The following is a 22,490-nucleotide window of genomic DNA, read 5'->3' as shown; positions in this document are numbered from 1 at the left end:
CGCACTATATACAGCACTATTTCTGCCTGGCTCACTCTTAGCCAATGGAATAACCTGTTTTGCCCCGCATAGACACACACACATGCACTCACACACACACACACACACACACACACACACACACACACACACACACACACACACACACACACACACACAGACGCACTCACACTGGTAGAATAAAACTGAATGAAGTCAGTTACATAATATTGATGGCTGGCTATTACCTATGCAAATCCCCACTCTCTCAGTCACTTTCAAAGGTCAGTGTTACAGGGATGTGAGTGTCACACACAGTGGCTTATATTATCCCTGAAATCCACATTACCAAAGGTGGTTCATAACCGCAGTGTGTTAATAACAGCAGGCATGAGTCATCAGGCCTGTCTTACGTAACTGCGTCACTTCTCCACCCAACTTGCTGTTAGTATGCCACACCCCATATTCATTCACACACTGCTACACTGCTCTGCTGCTGCCCAGCCTCTCATTGATGGCAGGGAGAGCACTACTCATCCTGTTCTACGCTGCAGACGGAAGCTTAGAGTTTTTAAAGAACTCGGGCAGCAGAGCAGTCTAATCTGTCCGATAAAAAACTATCACATCCAATTTTAATCTGATACCTTTTCCTCTCATATTATCACTTGGTCTTAATGCAGTATTTTTGGACTTTGAGATAAGTGTAGATAGTGCAGCTGATGTGGTGTGTTATATTTTTTAGACAGTTAAGATTGGTCTGGCAGAGCAGCTGTGCTTCACTGCTGATTAGGGTTTAGAATCCCATAAGTAACACAGACCATGGGGACTGAATGGAGCTAACAGGACCCTCAGGGAGATGCAGAAAGATAAAGGGAAGTGGAGAGGCCTTTGGACATTGTCATCGGTCAGGCCACTGACGTCACCTGCTCACACCAAATACAGTTGATCCCATTTCCCATAACGAAACTATAAAAAGACCAGTGATTTAAATGATATGGGATCTCTAAACATGTTATATATTTATTTTATAAATGGATATAAAGTAACTCTAATCTTCATCCAGTCTGGAGAACAGAAGGGGATTTCATTTTTCATTTTCATTTTCAAATACTCTAATGAACGAATGGTGTAGCCTATTTGTGGTGCAAATCCATCAACCCCTTCACATCCTGACTGGATCTATGTTTTTTAACAGACAGGGAAGTTCAGTATTACCTGTCTTTGGAGGGAGTGTAGCTTTGCTGTGAAATATCTGCATCTTCTGGTTCCTGTAACTGACCCAGACGAAGAGATAAGATTGTGTTTTCCTGCTGACATCAAGTGGCCACAGTGCTAACTGCATAATTCTTCTGCTACTAAGACTGCAGCCTGTTCACCTGGGAGTGATATTTTACACAACTAACAGAAACAAATCTGGATGTTATCAATGTGTTTCTCTATTGTTTTGATGAGGAATTTCTCTGAAAATGCCACAAGAATCTAAAATCACAGAGAAAAAAAAAATACATGTGTTTATTCTAGAGTGAGAGGCCTGTGGCTGAGTAATAAATATTTCTACTGTAATTATCCAAATTTTTCATTGCACTAACACATTTGTCAGAATTAGACCAGTTTAACAATAGAAGTGTTTACTTTGCTTTGTAGTTGAACACTATTCTTTATATGGACAAAGGCATCTGATTGTCAACTGGTGTCGGTCAATCCAGATCCCCTAACATGGGCACTAACATGATTAGACATAAATAGCTCCTGTCCCAATAGACAGTGTAACTAGATATGTACACGACAACTATGTGAATAGTTCACATGCCACAGACAAAAGCCACTATAGAAAACAAGATACACACATAAATCAAAATTTAAGTTCAACAGCTCAGTTTCACAGAAAAGTATCCTGTTTTGATATGAGGGCAGTCATAATTCAGGCCGCTTTGGCTTGTTTATTTGCTGTGTGAGCAGCCAAGCCGGGCACAGAGGCAAGCACGTGAGCAGCCTGTAAATTCTGGACTGATTTAAGTCACTGATGTGACCGTGTTGTGTGCACCGTTACCTCAGATAATAATAGAAAACCCAGTAAGACAACAAAAGCGATGACCCAAGGACAGAACAACATGTCTGCAGGATTCAGCAAGCCAAACACTTCTGCAGCATCTCAGCTCTTTTCTTGAAGTGAATATGAGAATATTGACATTACATTTTTCAAACAAAATGAAAGATTGACAAAAATGACTGCTTTTGACAAATGCATCTTGTTTATTACATGAGCGCACATTCCAACTTTTTCATGTAGAAATGTGCAGACGCTGCAGACATTTCAGGAACATGAGAGAGGAGTAAAAAGTCCTGAGGGTATCTGAAACATACAGAATTGTATGTGCACTTCATTACATGCACAGTATACAGACTGCATCCAGTGCATTGCTCAAAAAGTGTGATTAGTCTACCAGAGCCCATGGTGTAAAACAATGTTGCCTCATGGATACGTTCTGCTTTGTGCACACATACATTATCTGCACAGCTAAACAATATCAGCCTCTCAGTAAGAAGATTTGTAAACTGGCTGTGGCACTTCAGAGATAAGATTGAGCAAAACAAACACACAAGTTGATATTTCTAAGCAGTCAAACTGTTATGCTACGTGTCCTCTCTAGAAAATGAGAAGAAAAAAAAAGTCATTTGGATACATTTACACAAATTCAGTATACATGGGCTCCAAAAGTAGTTACAATCTGTATTTACAACAATGCAAGAGATGGTAGAAAAATACAGAAACATTCGGATACAGTATTTGACTAAATCTTGCAAAGTCGTTCCAAGGATCTCTCAACGGCATCCAAAGTCAGCTTCCAGTTCTCCACAGATGACCGTGGACTCACAGAGAAATACAAAAATAACACTCTGGATCTTTTTCAGGATTACTCCACTCCTTTCATGAACTCCAGGAACTCTGTAAAATTAAGGGAGACACACGGTTAGCAAATAGCTACTATTTTAAAGGGATGAATGATGAATGATAGATTATAGAAAATGAGCATCAGAGCGTTTGCTCTACATAACCATTTCACCAAGTCTCTTTTATCAGCTGAAAGTCCTCACCATCATAGTCAATTTTGCCATCGTTGTTCTTGTCCCCGTCTTTCATCAGCTCCTCGATGTCATCCTCAGTAATTGCCTCTCCTGTAGACTCCAGCATCATTTTCAGCTCTTCCAGGTCAATGTAACCATCTGCGTTCCTGCACAATCAAAGCAGTCAAAATGCATTATTTGTACATAGCACACCTAAATTAAGCTTTACAGATGGCAGTGGAGGAGGTGGTGTGTTTGTGTGCGACAAGTGACTGATCATATCCTGAAGTTTTGAATGTTTGAGAACCATCAGTGTGAGAGAGAAAAAAAAAAAAAGTATTGCGAGTGTGTTCTTTGATGCTCAGACGAGGTGTCTGGCTTACATGGAGTGGGTGTTTGAAATATTCTGTGCTGTCAAAAAGGATTATGGAGCAGACTACATGCTGTACTCTGCGGAGCTACTTGGCTTTTTGTCAGTACACATAATTGCACATGGGGAACATACTTTGCTGGAGCTACACTAAGAAGAGAAATTTGATTGTCTGTGGTGATTTTCTCCTGTTGTAGATATTTTGTCAAGTCCGTAATTTAGTTTATACATTTAAGACTGCGCCAGTGAGCTGCTCTCCTGGCTTTAATTCTTATAATTCAATTAGACAAATTAGCGCCGGTGTTTAAACATGAAACTCACTTGTCAAACATGCGAAACAGCTCCGCCAACTCTTCCTCTGACTTCCCCTTGCTGTCGTCCTTCATGCACCTCACCATCATGACCAGGAACTCGTCAAAATCCACCGTGCCACTCCCTGCACACACACAAGGTGCCTCATCACATCATTTCACTCCATACTGGATACAATTTTATATTATTTAACCACCAGTTTCTCCTTAAAGGCCCAATCTGTGGACATAATGTATCAATATGAAAGAAATTCAAAGCACAGCACAGCAAGCTGCAATGACTCATTCACTGATTGAAAGATATTCCAATACAAAGTCACAGGAAGCACTTAAATTATTATTTTTGATCATCATATACAAGAACAAACATACCATTTTTTTATATGTGTCTTTTGTATTCGAGGTCGGTTAGTTAGAAAAAAACATCACATATCCACTGAAGCTTCATGAATCAAATCCATGTTGTGTTTCATCATTACGTCTCATGGAAAATTCAAGATGACTTGTGCGTCATCTGATATGCATTTCGCTTTAATTCAGCTCGACACATCTTGTCATATTTAAGATCCTCGACCATCATTTGACATTAAGTTCAGAGGGTTTTGAACTGCACTTGTCTGCGCAGCACCATTGTGCAATGATTGACCTGCCAGCTGGTCTGTGGGGATGAAGAGGTCAACAACAACAATCAACCCGCTCATTCCATCCCATGCACTGTAGCGCAGTGTAGTGTTTTGATTTACCGTCTTCATCCACCTCGTCAATCATCTCCTGCAGCTCCTCTGGCGTGGGGTTCTGGCCCAGCATCCTCATCACCTTCCCCAGCTCCTTGGTGCTGATGCAGCCGTCCTCTGCATCTTGTACGAAGATGTCAAAGGCGGCCTTGAACTCTGCAACAACACAGCAGCACATCGGAAAAACAACCCAGCGTTACGACACACGATATGGGCCCGTGCAGGGTAAAGCCTCACTTTTCCTTGCAACATCATGCATGACGCGTACAGATGAAATGTGATTAAGTGATATTTGAACAGAGCACATTTTCAAAGTTGACGGCAGGTCTTAAAGGCATGCTTGAAGTAACGAGATGCACGTGTGCAGTCTAAGAGATAGTTGATGTGAACACACCATTTTTCTGCTCATCAGTCAGCTGCTCAACCTGTAAAAGACAAAAAGTTAAGAGTTTATACTTTCATGAAAATATCCATTTTCTGCACATTCTCAAGTACCGTCTGGTCAAATGTGTTTATTCTATCTAAGTCATTATAGATTTTGCTACACTTACTGAAGCTCAAAAAGTCAAGCTGCAAAATATATACTGAATTAGTGCTGTAGGTTCAAATATCTTGAATTATAAAGTGTGAAACCAGCCTCTGGGCCAGATTATCTCTGTGTTTTGATAACTTTTCAGAAAACAAGGGTAATTTATTTGGTCCCACGGACTGGGCCATCCCTGAGAAGACACTGAACCTATATATCATATGTGAGAGCCAGATAGAGGAGGAGTTAAAAATAAACAGACAGGAGGATCAGGAACCACAGATAAAGGACACAATACACAGTGCTTTAAATTAGCATTGCTGTGGATCTGGCCCAACAATGGAACAGTAATCCTGGAAAAGCTACCACGAATGAGAGAGGGAGACAGGTGCTTATGTAAGAGTTATTGTCTGTGGTCTACTATAAATTAAACACACACACATGTAGACACACTCATATACACATACTCCTCTCGTGATGATATATGAAAAAATCTAAACAAACACATGTAATGTACATTCCTGTGTGTTTTTACTGTCTCAGCTGCACTGCTCACTAGGGATGTAGAGTGAACTGAGCAGCCAGCTGACCATACAGGCCGAGGTGGACAGACACCCACACGGCTCTCTGACTCATAGATAATGCTGGAATTCAGCCGTGGGGGGTTTATCTAAACCTGAAGCCCTTCTCTGGCACCAGAGGACCGCGGACGCAGAAGTGTCTCATCAACTGGCCAAAATTAGCCATTTGAAGTGGGACCGTTCCATTTGAAGTCATGAATGAAGCAGCAGAGCGGATCAGGGACCTGTCCTGTCAGTGACCTCCTGAGTGGCTCCTATCAGCTCTGATAGGGCTGAAGTAGAGGAGAACATCTAGGGACGAATATGGTGTCAAGGCTCTTTTGGCATCAGCAGGTGATGGAAGCGATGTGCTGTGCAAGTCGCATCAGGGATTTGTCAACCATTCAAGTGATGTCAGATGTCAAATGAACAAATTAATGAGGGACCCTTTTTTTATACAACAAATAAATACACAACTACCAAAATATTTCTTATAGCACCTGCTTAAATAGGACGGGATAAAAAATACAGTGTTACATTTTAAATAACTGATTTTATGTCAGTAATAATAAATGTTAGAGATTATGGTTTATGATCCAAAGCAACATCACTCTCACAGCAGATTGAGTTCACACACAGATTTTTGGTGAGCAGCTTCACACTTTCAGCTTCATGAGTTGTGAGAGGACGTACCGCTGCCTTGTAGATGTCGTTCATGGTGGAGGCTGGTCTGCTGCCTGTCCTGGCGGCGTCCTGGCACAGAGGAAGGAGGTACTGTCCGGATCAGGGCAGGACACTGGCCTCATCGTGAGAGGGTTTTATAGCTGGAGTCTGGCGCGTTCTGGCCCCTCCCCGGGGCAAACCAGTTTCCCCTCTGTTTGTGCCTCAGCGTGTGTCCACGGATGTGTGTTTGTGTATGTGTGTCATTTGGCCAATCTGTCACAATCACCAGGCTCAGATAAAAATGCGGCAGCTCTTAGGGGGGCATACTTTGGAAAGGAATGAAGAGGGGAGGGAGGAGGAGGAGGAGGGGGGCATGCATGGTGAAGCCTAATCTCCAGGGAGGGGGCTGTAGAGACACTCAACATTCCTCTAGACCTGGACCAGAGACACAGAGGGCTCAGGAGGCTGTGTGTGTGAGTGTGTGTCTGCAGGGTGGGGGGTGGTGGAGGGAGGTAAGAGGGTGGAGGCCAGGATGAGAGAGACACAGACCTCAGCCAGCAGAACAAGAGGGGTGGGGGGAGAGAGAGAGAGAGAGAGAGAGAGAGAGGTGTGTTCAGAAAGTCAAAGATGTGATTATAGAGACAGGTATCTGCATGGGTGTATGTGCAGTGCGGCAGACATTTTGGCTTATCATAGTAGGAAAAGCACAGGTGTAAGCAAGCACATTAATGATGGCTCCATTCCATTTAAGGCTTCTAGTGAGGCTTGCCAGTGCAACACGCCAGGGCCCTGGGCCTGGAACAACAAACTGGAATGAAGCCATTGTTAATGTTGTTAGTGCCACCTGGGCCTTTACTGCTAAAACCTGTCAATATGCCTGCTGCGAAAATAGGTAAGGTAAATCACTTTTTCTGCAGCTGTTCTCATCTGCAGAGAAACACAAAACAGAAGAGAAACTGAAGGATCCATCCACCAGAAAATAATTATATTCTCTCACTTACGTTCGGAGGTTTTGAGGTTTGTGCCTCTACCCTGATACAGTGGAAGTGAATGGGATTATTTTTCTTTGTTTTGTTCTTATAGCACTGAAGACGACATGAAATAGATTTCACTAGAAGCATCTCATACCTCCCTGGCTAATCCACAGGCATAGTTGTGAACAGTTTCCACTGGAACTACTTTCTATTGAAGAAAGAGTCCCTATGAATACTGTTGACAGTCAGGTCTGCAGATTTGTTTGTGGAAAAACATGTTGATGATGTTGAATTTCACTGAATATATACAGAAATACTCAGTGATGTGAGTACAAGAAACTAAATTCCATTCACCTCTGTTGTATTTGTTTGAGGGCAGAAACCTCAGAGACAGCTGTCTCAAAACCAGTAAGTAAAACCATTAAGTGGAAGATATAACAAAAATATTATTTTTAGTTTCGATTAAAACAAAAATATAATGTCTGCAAATATTTAACCTCTACACGTTAGATTTCTCCTGTGAAGAACACAACTCAGGCATTTCCCACTCTACATGATTCATGAAGCCTTTAATTCTGAGCCTTCATGTGAAACACATATCCAGCCAGCAGAGGGTGTTGTTCACTACATATCGACTAAATTAAATTGTTGCGCAAGGCTGCCTCCGGATATCCAATTTATCAACAGTGGGGTAGGTGAGAAATCTGGGTCAAAAAAAAACAAACACTTGCAGACACATTTAAATTGAATTGTACACAGCACAAGACTTTGCAGCATTTTAAAAAAAACATTTTTTATTTCCATGTTCTTTCGAAACAAGGCCATATCCATCACTTGACTGTGTGTTTCACACACGTGCTCTCACAAAAAGCTCACACGCACGCACGCAAGCATGCACACACGCACACACACGCACACACACACACACACACACACACACACTCACACACACACACACACACACACACACACACACACACACACACAAACACACATGCACGTACACACACAGAGCATGCTGTGGCAGGCATTCTAAGTGACGAGTGATCATGCTGGTTTATAATGGGATGCTAATGGGGACTGGCACAGCTTACAAGCATCATACAGCCAGTCAGAGAGAGAGAGAGAGAGAGAGAGAGGGAGCTAACACTGAGCAACATACATGTCCTACTCTTGCACAGATACAGACACAGATCTCCTGACAAAGACCTCACATCAGTGCACATCAGTCACTTGCACAGGCTGTACCTCCATGGAAACAGACAGGCGGCAAGGTGGGGAGGGGTTGGGGATTGAGGCATTTTGTGCCCGTTGTCCTTGGGTGTTCTCTCAGTCATTCGGCAAAATTTCATCTCAAATCACACAGCACTGCCGTTGTACGTTGCTGCTCGAATTCAGAACAGAAATGAGTCGTCATCAGTGGCACTGACTCCATCAGCTGAAACCCAAAGCATACTGATGAGTCTACATGGTCAGCCAGAAAGATTCATTTGGAGAGTCTGGTGGGTGCCAAGAGTGATGAGCAGCTCTGCAGGGGGCACTAGATTCTAATGTAAAGCTTTGGTTAGCATCCACACACACACACACACACACACACACTCACGTGCTGTCGAACCAAAGGCTGGCACACACATCAAAGAAAGCATATGGAGTGCTGTTTCATTGGAGCTCTCCACCAATTTCCTCTTACAGAGGAAGGCTGACGAAAGAGCCAGCACATCTCCTCCACACAGCGCAATCAGACAGCGCATCTCAAATCCACAATTCACCGCACACCGCTTTTTGAGGGGTTGCCATAGAAACTCTGCTGGGTAGTAGCGGACAGAAAATGAGAGGAGATGAGCGGGGCTAGTTCCCCCTCCACCTCCCTCTCTGCCTCCCTGCAACCACATTTTGTCCTCAGAGTGACTGTATTTATTTTCTATTCTTTGCCTCCTGTACGCATACATGCACACATCAAAACTGAATATGGGGGGGTCACAATTAGGGTTAACAATGGTTATTTGTGCACCAGAGCCATTCATGCAAATTAACTAAATCCACAAGTCCAAATGATTATATTTCACGTCTGAGGCTGAATGCTGAAACACAATGCTCCAGTTCTTTTATACTTGCATCTAACCAGGTTACGTGAAATGTTTTGAAGTTGCACAACCATTCACATTGTGCTTGTGAATCCTACTTAACATAATAATAGTTATCTGTGTGACTTGTTATTTGAAAGGCTTCATTTCCATCATCAACCAAAAAACATTATAGATTCCAAGTGTGCAATATGTCAAAATGCCCGAGGCGTAACATCTCATGCTGGCAGTACTGAGTCAGCTGGACTACATTTGTGAAGATCTACTACCATACACAGCATACATCGTGTCAATTTAAATACTTGTGTGATACAATGATTGGGTTGACGTGCAGCTGAGCTTGGAAGCATAGGTCCTACGCTCTCTCCTCCTCCTCCCCTCCGTATCTTCACCTCCTTGATTGCTGAGGGGAGGAGGGGAGCTGAGCCTGTCAGCCCCTTTCTTTCTCTCAATTCTTTCCTCCCTTCTTCTCTCTGTCTATTTCTCTTTCTCTCTATCTCTCTGCCTCCTTTCATTGATGACCAACCTGTCAGCAGCTCCTGTTGTGGCAGGCTGTGAATGCTCTGCGTGTGACTGAATGATACACAGTGCTTTTTTTCTTCCACTATGAAAGCATCTCTGTCTGTGCCCTCAGTGCTTTAGAAGCCCATTTTCTCATCAGTGACAACGTCTAACCCGAATTGAGGGATTTGTCTTTGGAGATGAGGGAGAGGGTAGTCTTGACTTGTCTTCACTGTGCTCAGTGGTTTCCTTTCTGGAACTCTTTGGGCTGAGGCACTTGGCGTTACGCAGTGTTCCTTACATCAGAGCTCTAATGAGCCAGTGGCCACATTAGCTCCAGCGCCGATAAAGCCACGCGCTAACTTTCTGCCAGGGGGCAGCGTTTTCCAGTCCACTGGACCACCAAGTCGCCTGCCACCCTTTCTACCCGAACACCCCCCCCACACACACGCACACACATACACACACTCCCCACTCCCACCTCTATAATAGTGTGAGACACCCAGAAAAGATTTCCTCTCAGATATATGGCAGAGGAAGTTCCCTTCAAGCAAGAGAGATAATGTGTTTCTCTTGTGTGGCAGCAAAAGGAGCGGTCAAGATTCTGTCTTGAGATTTATCAGCGAACAAGCTTCACTGTGGCAATGCTGGAAAAATAAATAAATAAATAGTGAAGTTCTCAAATGAAATAAGAATTATCTCTGTAAAACTCTTCCTATTTTGGTATGTGATACAGAGCCAATCACTGCTCCAACGATTCATGAAGATATATAATTTAACTGTTAGAGCAGAGACAAAATATAAACTAATATGATTCAAATATTACAGTTAAGAAGGTTATAATGGAAATAGAGTTAACCCTAATGTTCTGTTTGGGGTCCTGGAGATCCTGAGTCCCCTCTAACAGATCACAAATCAAACTTAGCATTGTTTTATCATCTGGATACTTCATGACTTCCTGATTCTGTGAGAACTGAAACATGATTATCATCCAAACTATGTGGGGTCTGTGAATTACTTTTTGATTAAAATATATATATATATATATATATATATATATATATATACAGTATATATATCTGTACTTGCATAGTCCATATAACATATAACACATTAAACATTTCCTTATTTGGTGCAATAACATAGAGGACAGAAGAGCTACTTTTCCACATAGTGAGCTATAATATTTGATGGAAAAGAATCGTAAATATCTTTATTGTTTTTATACATGCAGCATTTAGGTCTTTGCCTTGAGCCTCAAACAGCAGCCAATTTAAGCCAGTGTCAACAAAACACAAAGGTATGGCACAAGTACACTACAACAACTTGTATTTTTAAGTCCTTATAAATATAGCCTATGACAAGAGTTGCCTGTCTTGGTAAAAAAAAAAAAAAATCCCTGAATACACACACACCCATTTTAGATTTGTCAGTGCCTCTGCCTTCTCCTCTTCCCCTCAAATAACTGCTCTCTGAAATGGAATCTGAGGGCCCTCAGGGTTTCTGACAATGTTTCAGATATTCCTAAGTAAAATGAAAAGCGGTATAAGTTCACCATTATTTAATTTAAAAGTTAGCTCTATTGAGAGTGTATTGAGAGGGAGGGGGTCACAAATTCACTCTCTCAGCAGTTATCATCCCCTTTTTTGGCTGCCAGTTGCTTTTTCTGAGCTAAATCAAAGTATAAGCACCACACTGAGATCCTGGAGAACCTCCTTACTCGTCAAGTAGCAACATTAGTATGGTGAATGGTCTTTTACCATTAAATATATCAAGTACTAAACATGTGAGCATCCTTATTAAAATATGAAAATATTCATTAAAATGAACGACTACTGGTGGATGCATGGCTGCAGACCCCTTATGAACTTATTCACCTTGTCAGTAACATAAACTTAGGAAAACCGTGAGGGTGCGCCGATGAGTCCATGAATAAAAATGAAGGTAACATAAAGTGGACCTATGTACAGTTTCCCAATGACCTTGGTGAACCAGTACTTTTCCTCTTGCACCACCTGCAGGTTGACATTTGTGGTTTTGGGTGAAATGTCTGGGTATCGATATTTGTGTTTGTGATCCCCCTGACTTTTCATCAAGCATCATCATCAGGTCTACTAATGACTAAGGTCTAATAAAAACGGATGGCATTCCCATCAGCCTCCACTGCATTTTGTGTTGGTGCTAATTAATCAATGTCATCATGCCAACATTAAAAAGTAATATATTGGACACTGTTAACATTATACCTGTTAAACATTAGCACAATAACATTGCCATTGTGAGCATGTTTGACTGTTGATTTAGCTAAATAAAATAAAGTACAGCCTCACAGAGCAGCTAACATGCAGACTCGTGTTCTCATAAAGCTCTGCTGCTGTATTTCTGTCCTGGTATTTGCTATTGGCCGGTACCGATCTGAGCTCTGTGTGCTGTGTCCAAGAGAAAATGTTTTGAAATGGCTCTGTAGCTGGGACATTGTTGGAACAGACTGTCAGCACCAAAGCTCCTGCAGGTGAGATTCTGTGTCACACATACACCAACATAATCAGCCTAAATCATAAAGTGGGGAAACAGCAGAGGAAACTGCCCCATTCCCATCAAATTATCAATTTGATTTTGGTTTTGAATATTTGGTCATTTTTACTAGAAAAAGAAATCAGAATCATGCAACCTTATTTATTGGTTTTACACTCCTTAATACTTTTGGGGCTACCAACAAGCTAAACTGCAGACAAGTTCAGACTGGGTAGCAAGTAGAGGCATGTCAGACTGCAAAAGCTGCTGCAACAGAAATGTCTTCCCCAAGAATATCTGACTTGAGACAAGGTTAAGGGAAACATGAGAAATGGAATCTGACAGAACTTTGATGCATGCCTAATTTTATCATATTGTACATTTCTTTATTCAGTGGAATCAGATCAATCAAACAGAAAAACAATGAGTCTCTGATTGCAACTTTGGAAGACTCTGGCTTTGCCCTCTGTGAGGTGTGGGTCCAGAAGTACAGTTTTATTTGTTATACAATCCATGAAACTGTCTGGGGATGAATGCCCTCTAGAGGCTCATTCATAAGATAAATTGGCCTGAAATTCATTGGTCCTGCAGACAGTCTGTCTCCCCTTGTATGTCTCACTCTCTCGCTCTCTCTCTTTCTCTCTCTCCTGCTTTTCTGTGCAAACGCACTCACACAAACTGTCACAAACAAACGCCTAACATACGTGCACGTCTCCTAATGCCCTCGTGTTCTTCTGTGTTATTCAGGGTTGCAGTACATTCAGGCTAAAAGAGAAGAAGGGAAAAAAAAAAAAACACCTTTGCATCTGTCTGCGTAGCTGAAGTCCAGCCTAAGGCCTACTAGGCTTCAGTGAAGTGTACTGTGATTTGACAAGGCCAGTGACGAGAGGCACTGTAAATATCCGGCTGTCATGTGACTCACTTCATGGCCTCAAGGAACCAACCAAAGGTCAATGTTTCCTGATGCCATTGCCAACAACTAAATTAAGTGACTTCATTTCTTGCTCATGCATCTGTTCCATTTAAGGAGATGGATACATTTGAGGTGTTGCATCACTCTGTTCATACACTGCAATGATCAACCACATTTCTATCAGAACGCACAACAAATATCCGTGCATATACACGCGTATGCACACGTTGGATTTGTTACACAAGCTCATCTGCCGCCTCTACACGCGTATATATACGTACACCAACACGCACATACCGTCAGGCATGTGGCACGCACTCTCGACCTCTGGGTTCGTCTTCATGCATGTCATGTCTGACAGTGACAGCAGTGTGTTAACACATCTGCAAAGCTTCTCTCATAAAGCAAATTGCAATCCATGTTCTTTATCCCAACGCAGTGCAAAAGGTTAAAGAGTATCATTTAGCTCAGTCACTAGTTATGTACAAAGAAAGAAAATCTACTTGAAATTAAAAGGGTAGATTTTGATGTAACTGCAGCTCAACTGTGAATGTGTCTCTTGTCTTGTAATAGCTTTGGGGACTTGAATTTATCCTGCACACTTTCTTTTTTCTACCTCTTAGTGCTAATGCATCAATACTTATATGCAAAGGCACTAAAACCTTTCTGTTCTATGGAGACTACAGAAAATGTTAGGCAAAAAACTATCCTGCTAAACAAAATAAGTTTACATGTTAAGATGTACAGAATGCACCCAGTGTTTATCTATAGTGCAGCAGAGAAGCTTGTATATAGAAGGTACTGTGCATTTTATGACTAAAGCATGAAACTTTCTCCACTGTTTCTATAAACCTTGAAGTTTATTTTCAGATGTGGAGGCATTTCAGATGTGACCTCTGGGACAGGGCAGAGCCCCCTGGAGTAATGAACAAACTAGCATGCTAGCTTCTGAGTAGAACATTCACTAATGTGCTAGCTAGTCATGTGTCCATAGAACACACAGCAACAATTGTCTGAACACCTGGAAATGGTGTTCAGGTATTTTGCAGTCCCACTGCAAAATTGGTGCTCTAAGCAAAATTATGTTACACGACCACAGCAGCAAATACATATATTTATGCAATTTTTGCAAAGATATACATGATTATAATGGAGAAATGGGGCAAAAACTGGAAAGATGCAATGCTGAGGTCAATGACCTCCCACAGTCACCAGAGGTCAGATACAAACATACTATACAATGACATTTTTTATACCTTACTATACTATGACTTTCTCTGACTTATTATACTATTATTGTCATGGTCTCAGCCTGGAGGCTCCAGGGTTTTGGTTTTTTGGACTTTCTTGATTTAGTTTTCTGTGTTTTGGGTATTTCTAGTGTTTAGTTTAGTCTTCCCTGTCTTGTGCTGTGTTTCCCCATGCACTTCCTGTTTTATTTTGTAATAAGGTTTCCTTGTGTGTCTCAGTGTTTTGCTTCCTGTCTTGTGTGGTCCTGGGTCTGTGTGGTGATTGTCTGCCCCGCCCTAATGTATTTCACCTGTGTTCAATCACCCTTGCCTCCCTTGTCTATATAGTATTTGTGCTCCCCTTTGTCTGTGTCGGTTCGTCTGTTGTCTTTCTGTTTATCTCTGGGTTTGTCTTCGTCTGGTCGCGTTATCTGTTCCTCCGTGGTTCCAGCTGTTCAAGTCTGGTTTGTTTTTGTTCTATTCTTGTTACCTGTTCATGTTACCTGTTGTTCTCTGTTTTAATAAACCTCTGCGCACCGTTCTCCCAAGTGTTGGCTGCATTTGGGTCCTACTTACCTCAAAACCCTGACAATTGTTTTTTATACCTTACTATACTGTTGCGTTTTTACGACTCATTACAAAATGACTCTTTATCTATGATTTTTATTATACTATGACTTTTTTTATACCTATACTATGACGTTTTTATGCCATTACTATACTATGGCATTTTTTTATGACTTACTAAACTATTACTTTTTATGCCTTACTATCCTATGAAGTTTTTATACTGATGCCCCACTACTAATGGAATATGTGCTAAAACACACATCACAGTGATTAATTGGGCAACTTTGGAATGGAAAATCCCAATGCTCTCTAAATAAAACATGGTTTACTTTGTACAGTTTACTGTGCCATGGGGAGACATAGGAAACCATGAAGGAAATAAGTTCGATAGAACCAGCAGCCAAAGCACACAAACAAGACAGTAAAGTCATGGATCTCCCTCTGTGGAGGCTGAGGGGCGATAAATCTAGTAAGGTTAGGATTTGTGTTCTACAGCTCACAGCAATATTATGTCAAACTGACAAAGAAGAGCAGCCAGCATCTCTGGTGAGAAACAGACAGTACACAGGTGTGGGCCAGAGACACAATAATGCACCTTATAACCGAAAGAACACACAAAAAGTGAGTTAGGCCTTTTTCTTTCTTCTACATGGAGATCTAGCCAGACCCACGTATTCCATGCAAAAGATCACCAAAGACCCTCACTGTAAAAAATCAAAAAATGATGACAATTTGCTCCCTAGCATCGACTGTTTCTCATATTTTTACTGGTATATTTTTATAAAAGGATTTTACTCTATCAGCTTCAGAATGAAAACAACCCCAACAACCCACTACAAACCACTTTGGAAGAAATATTCTCCATTTAAATATTGCCTGTGAGATGAGTGAGTGTGACTCTCCATTTCACTTATAATGTAATTCCAGCAGCCTTGTGGCCATTGATTAATTACTGAACAGTCCTACCAGGCACAGGCACAGGGACCCCAGGGGTCAAGAGGCCCCTGAGGCAGAGCTTCATGTAGAAAGTGAAGGCCATTAACATTTCCTGTTGGAAAGTCAGAAGGCTTTTTTCTTTTTTTTTTTTTTCTCCTGATCCCCTTTAATATTAGCACCTTCCCGTATCAAGTCAGATCTAATGTCAGAACTAAATGTTTGAGTATGTTTGTTTGTGAGTAACTAAGTGGCTAAACTTAAAAAAATATACAGTAGGGTCCCACAGTCTGAGACTACTGTCCCAGAGTGGGACTTTTGGGACTTCACAGTTTTCATTTGATGGTTTTCTATATTTTGTAATGTGGGCTGTTGTATTTCCTACAATATTTGTGTAGATAAATGCCACTGTGAATCTGTTTTGGAAATTGTTTGGAGAGCCCCTCTGCATCACATCATGAACAACATGTTGTTAACATGTTTCAAAGCTGAATAAATAAAATAAAAAATGAAAAAAGCTTGTCCTTGCACGGAAATTTTCTTGCAGCTGAAAAAAAGATGAATTTGCCCAAAACTTGTGTTTTTAAAAAATATTTTATTCGGCCAAACACGTCAGTACAGATGCTCGTTTCTCCACTGAGACAGAATCAACACAACATCTGTCTCAGCAACAAATGAGTTGGTCCTAGCACCACAGTCATAAATGATAAAACAATGTTGATTGTTGCACTGCTAGATATGAATTTGTAAGAACACATGACTTATGAATCATTTATCAAGGACATTATTTATTTATTTCATAGTTCACTATATGTGATGTATTACACAAATGACAATTAATTCTGGGTAAGTGATAAATATTATGGTATAGTACTATTTCTGTTCCTCTCATTGGGTTTATTATGATAAATGAGACTGTAAGCACTGACCACCAGTACACTGTAGATAAAACTGAGCTTTTCCCCAGAGTTTATTGTGTATTACTTTCATCAGTTTAAGCAACTTCTTAGGTAATTTCTCAAACACATTAGAGTCGCTGTGTTCCAATGTGAACTTTAAACTTGTAATAGACCTTTATTTATTATTTGTTATTATAGATTTGGCAATTAATTGATTGATAAAAAAAATGAATGAATAAATAATATTGCTGGAATAATTTAACCCATTTAAGTGCAGAGGAACATCTAATTAAACACCGTGTAGTGTTGAGCGGCGCCATCAGGGTCAGCTTTGGGACAAAAACTCACCCAGGCAGGTAATTCCTGTGGTGGGCATGCTTTTGGCATTTTTATGAGAAGATGTGAGATGACAGCAACAAGCAAAGCAAAATGTTTGCGAGACAAGGCCGGTTTCCTGGCTTCTTTCAGAAGGCTTGAACTGGGACTATCTCGAGATGGGTGCAGCACAGTCTTCATTTTCACCTGCCTGTGTTGAGGTTGTGTTTACCTGTGGACTCTGTTCTCCAGCTGATTATCTCAGGCTATCAGTGTTAGCACTGACCAGACTGAAGGTCCTGGTGATTAGAACCATTTTTCCCCCCTGTAATTAGCAATTACTGAAGCTCTTCTTCAAGATGTTGAGGGGGTTGAAGAAGTGGTTTGGGATGGATTAAAGCTGACGTCAATGGCAAATGCAAATGTGCTTCTCCGAGCTTTATGTAAAGGCTCTGAATTGGGAGCTTAGCTGGGGAATTTTGTCCACATGCTCTAACCCATTCTTGTCAGTGCTGGAAGGATTGCGTGGTCTCACTGATGGGTTGGACGACCAGCTCCTTCAGCTTTGAAGCTGATAAACCTTTTAAAACCATGACAAATATTCTCCTGCAATTTTGCCAGAGGAGAGGCAAAGAAATGAAATAGGTAGCAGGCGCAGGAATATGAAAATTTGCCCCATCCACCTCTAACTCCACCACCACCGGCACACAGTCAAGTTTTTCTTTCAAAGGCTCAAGTGCTTACTCTTGCATGGGTCTAAGTTTATAATACACCGAGTGTCTCTTCCAGAGCCATCTTCCACATTTCAAAACACATTAACCTAAGGACTCTGCATCTGTACGCCAGCCAATAATATCCAATAATGTCACCGCATGGAGACGTGCCGTGTAGTGGAACTGTGATCACCCAGCATTTTGTTGCACAAGCTCCATGTCATTGGCGGACATAGCTGCATGGCACAAGTTAGGCAGCAAGGGTGAGACATCCAGTCAGTTTCCATAGTGATGTGGTTGAATGGAGGGGATTAGCAGGGGCAGTGTGGTGAGAAAGGTTTGCAGGCTTCTGTCAAAGCTTGTATTTAAAGGACTCCATGTTGCAGCTCCATCCCATTTGGTGATGCTGATGATGGCCCCAGCGTCCCCCTTCACTCCCCCCATTTTCCCTGACACAGACATGTTTTCTCTGCACTGAAACTGCCGTATCCGTTTGAGTGGCGATTTCTCAGGTGTAAAATATTTGATGAGCCAGTTCCACACAGGAACATATGAGCCCAATGCAAACCCCACAGCCAGAACCAAAACATAAAGCGTCTGCATGAATACTTTTGAATTATATTACATCTGAAGTGTTTTAATTATAACTCAGAGCTGAGCCAGATGTTCAGAACTCTATGCCATATATATATACCATTGTTGGGGTCAGGAAATATAACATAACATATCGGTATTAGTGTAAAAAGATGTGTACGCTGCATTTGTGTGTATTGTGCCTGCACAAATGCAAACATCATAAATCTAGACAATTAGTGTGTGACAGTGCTGTGGTTCAACACGCATTTTTGTTGTATTTACTGGAGCAGCCCTTGTAATTGCATTAAAGTGTTTGCTCACTCTGAGAATCAATCATCACAGGTTATCTCTGCAAATGAGTTTGTCAGCGGCTGAACCAGCGCGTCCTTCTTTATATTGATAATATTGTTTATAGAAGTCATTTCAGCTGTTACTGCTAGAAATACAACCAGCTGCATAGTTCAAGGAGAATTCGTTTCAAAGGCCCTTTAAGTCTTTGTCATGCATTTGTATGTTGGTGTATATTCCTTCATAGCCTAGATGAGCTTTTTAACCCTCTGAAGCCTAATCTGCACCATTAATGGACTTTTTGTAGAAGTTAATTAACCATTTTCAGTGATAGCAGCACAGCAATCCCAGTAGAGAGCCATATAAGGAGGGAGAGACGGAGACCGATTATGCTGTTGCCTAGCAACACATGTACAAAATTTGAAGCGATTTAGTGCCCCCATACTGGTTATCATGGAGGTCATATGTTTACTAAATCCACACCGTGTGCTGGCCGTCACACAAAGCTGTCAAACAGATCAACACAAGTACCTGTCCCCGTCCTGCTCCGTGCACGTTCACGTGTTGATGCCAAACATGTTAAACCTGCAACTGGGCTGGATGTCTCTTAAAACATGGCCGTCTAATTCCATGGATTTGTGCAAACTGTATTTCTTTTGAATGAGTGTCAAAATCTACATCAGAATCCCAAGAGAGGAAAAAAGCTGGTGTTTTGCAGATGTGGAATTTAACTTCTTTGCATAGTTCATCCCTTCAGAAGGGTAAAATCAGAAAAAAAAACACCAAGGAGAGAAACTGAGCATGCTCCACAAAATTGGAAGATGATTCACTCAATATTCCTGAAATATCATTGGCCAGCCCACCTCACTGATTCCCACATCCCACAATACTTCACTACGCATGTAAATAATATCTGGCAAAAGCTGTTTTCTTAAAAAATGTCCTCTCAGCTTGTTGTGCCTGTTTGTAAATTCTGTGTGTGTGTGTGTGTGCGCGCGTGTGTGTGTGTGTGTGTGTGTGCGCGCGCGCGTGTGTGTGTGTGAGAGAGAGAATGAAAGAAAAAAAAGGAGGCATACAAAGAGACGGAGAGAGAGAGACGTAGGGAGGGAGAAAGAGAGAGGCGAGACAGAGCTGCTGAGGCACTCACTTCACAGCAATTTAGGTCATGCTAAACAAATGCTATACTAGAGAAGCACAGACAAATAAGAGCATCCAGCCTTTAAGTGATTTCAGTATCTTTAGAAGCTATACACTGTGGAGATCCTAGTGTAGCAGCTTGAAATAAAAAAGTGGTGTGTGTGTGTGCGGAGTGAATGTCTCAGGTGTCTCGGTGCGGCACGTCCAGGTGTGAGGTAAATTTCATCAATCTTCCCTGGGAGGGCAGAGCAAATAAGATTTATGCTTTATAAAGAAATATTGAGTGAGTGGTTATTAGGTTATGTATCACTTCCCCAGTGAAATACACGTATGCCAATCCCTCTATCACCAAGACACAAGTGATACGCTGCAGCCGTATTGTACTCTACACTCTCTCAGCTCACAAGTCAAGAAAAATGTACAGCAGCAATCACGGTTGAAAACAAAAAAGCAGACAGCAACAGAACTGAGGCTGCACATCGAGTGTAACTCTTTGTGGGTTTACCTAATGAGACATATTTAGATTTTAAATACCCTGTTGAAGACAGGCTTGCTGTCAAAACAAGGGTTTTGTAAATAATTAGTGTTGCCTTTTTTGTATTTGAATTGTATTTCAACAGCTTCTGCTATATCATATCATTTAACATAATCACAGTCCAAGAGCATTTATCTTGTGTGTATCTACCAGTTACCGTGTGTACATTGTGCTGAGATGCACTGTAGGTGAAATCACCCGTTCTCACTGTAAATTGTCAGCAATCACCACACTGACTTGCATGTTTACAATAAAAAATAAAATGGGATGTGTACACAATTCCAGCAGAAGGGGAAAAACAAGTCTGCGACAATATGAATAAAATATGTGAATTGCTTATGATTAGCATACTAATGACTAATCATCATGCTAATCAGTTCATTTTGTGTCCTCAAATTGGAGACTGGTGTTGAGAAATGTGAGTCCGTGGAAATGCGTCTGAAAACTGAGAGAAACGCTCAGAGATTAGCGAGCAGTTAGAACAATCATTTCAAGGTAGGTCACTCAAAAGTATAGACAGGGGAGAAAATGGAGGACAGATTCATACAGTGGCCTGACGTCATCCTCAGGAGGATATTTTCAACACTGCTTGATTTCTTTTTTATCATTTCACATTAAATTTTTTTATATTTTCAAATGTTTTTAATGAGGTTTTTAAAATATAAACTCAAGTATAAATTCAAAAACAGCATTGAATTTATTTATCATTTTGTCTTTGAATAGTTTTGTCTTTTTATTCTTATTGTTTTTCTTATTTTTAACATATTTTGGACATAATACAATATTTTAAGAAATACTTGCTTTTGAAATGTATATAGTCAGATTTTTAAATGCAAATAATTGTTCAATTGCATCATAATTGTGTCCATATAAGCCTGAAAACAAATAAGAAATCAATAGAGAATCTCTCAGTGTTAAGTGAGCTGCACCTTGGCTGCATCCTTCTTCAAATACCTCCCCAGCATTAAGATGATTTTACAGCCAATGGATCCAGCACTGAGGGGCAACCCAGCCCAATCACAGTCACACAATTTAAAAGCCATAGAAAGAGAGGACAAGTAATCCCAGCCTAATGGAGCACGTACAGCATTCACAAGGAGCAAATACAGGCTTCAAACGGAAATTAAGAGACTGGGAGGCTTCTGGTGGAAATGGCAATGAGCTGAATCAAACCAAAGTTGCGGGGTTAGGAGGTCAGCTGGCTGCATGTACATGTCACCAGCCTATTGGACATGCCTGTGTGCTCCATCAGCAGGTGTATAAATATGTGTCATGTTTCACACTCTATGTCCGCAGGGACGGCAACCCAGATGGGATTTTAAATGCTGCATTTCATGTGGTATCATTTAGTAGGTTAGTTCACCCCTCATTGGTTTGCCATCTGGTGCCCTCTCAGCCTGTGATAGGAACATTCACACTGGAATCTAAACGCTCCTCATCTCCCTGCCAGAGCATCTCCAGCAGTTCACACCACAGTCAGCATGCTCTCCCTCCACCTCAACTCAGTGACATTCAAAAAACTAAACAAAACAGTCCATCCACATGTTCTGGTTTTTAAGCAGGAAGCTAAATGAAAGCAGCCAAACACACGTGGAGCTTGAAAATAAAACTACAAGCATGGAGACAAACTACAAAGCCTTTCAGAAGTAGTGAAGTTGGTAAAACGTGACATCACTGTTCACGCAAGAAAAAACAGCTGAGCTGAAGAAAAACTTGTGCTAAATTTTCAAGTCTAAATCAAACAAGTGGGCCTGTTTATAGCGGCTGTGAGTTACTTACCCGAGCACTTCAAAATGACGAACTGCTCCTTAAAGACGTGTTTGGTTCTTGTCTCTCACTTTCCGGCTGCTTTCTTTAGAAAGAAAAAGAAAAATCCACGACTGGGAGCCGCTTCGCTGATTTGCTGCTGCCCATGTTGCCCATTTCTCTTATCTTTCTGTCATTTGTCTTTTCTTTTTTTTTTCTTTTTTTTTTTGAATTGTGAATATAGTCCACGAGTTTATTCTCCTCATATCATCCCCTCATTTGTGGAAGACGTCGGGCTTTGGACGATTACAGGCAGAGTTAGACAAACAGGCAATGTTCCCTCCCTTTATTGAC

At 41.2% G+C, this 22,490-nt stretch overlaps 1 protein-coding gene across 2 annotated transcripts; it reads right to left on the bottom strand.

Moving 5' to 3' along the window:
• Positions 1 to 2,209: 2,209 nt before the first annotated feature.
• On the bottom strand, positions 2,210 to 22,458 carry tnnc1a (troponin C type 1a (slow)). Of its 2 annotated transcripts, none has more exons than XM_056385410.1 (7): positions 22,170 to 22,458; positions 6,240 to 6,694; positions 4,855 to 4,885; positions 4,470 to 4,616; positions 3,737 to 3,851; positions 3,076 to 3,212; positions 2,210 to 2,926 (listed from the first exon to the last, which is right to left on the bottom strand). In XM_056385410.1, exons 2-7 carry the CDS (start codon positions 6,261 to 6,263, stop codon positions 2,895 to 2,897), a joined length of 486 nt encoding a protein of 161 aa, XP_056241385.1. In that variant the 5' UTR covers positions 6,264 to 6,694; positions 22,170 to 22,458; the 3' UTR covers positions 2,210 to 2,894. The 2 variants fall into 2 exon arrangements, with proteins under 2 accessions (XP_056241385.1, XP_056241386.1); XM_056385411.1 differs by having other exon boundaries at positions 6,240 to 6,644.
• Positions 22,459 to 22,490: the final 32 nt, after the last annotated feature.

Source organism: Seriola aureovittata, chromosome 9, assembly GCF_021018895.1.
Source record: "Seriola aureovittata isolate HTS-2021-v1 ecotype China chromosome 9, ASM2101889v1, whole genome shotgun sequence".
Classification (NCBI taxonomy): Eukaryota; Metazoa; Chordata; class Actinopteri; order Carangiformes; family Carangidae; genus Seriola; species Seriola aureovittata.
Note: the sequence above shows the minus strand (reverse complement) of the source record. Positions and strands in the feature narration are given on the sequence as shown.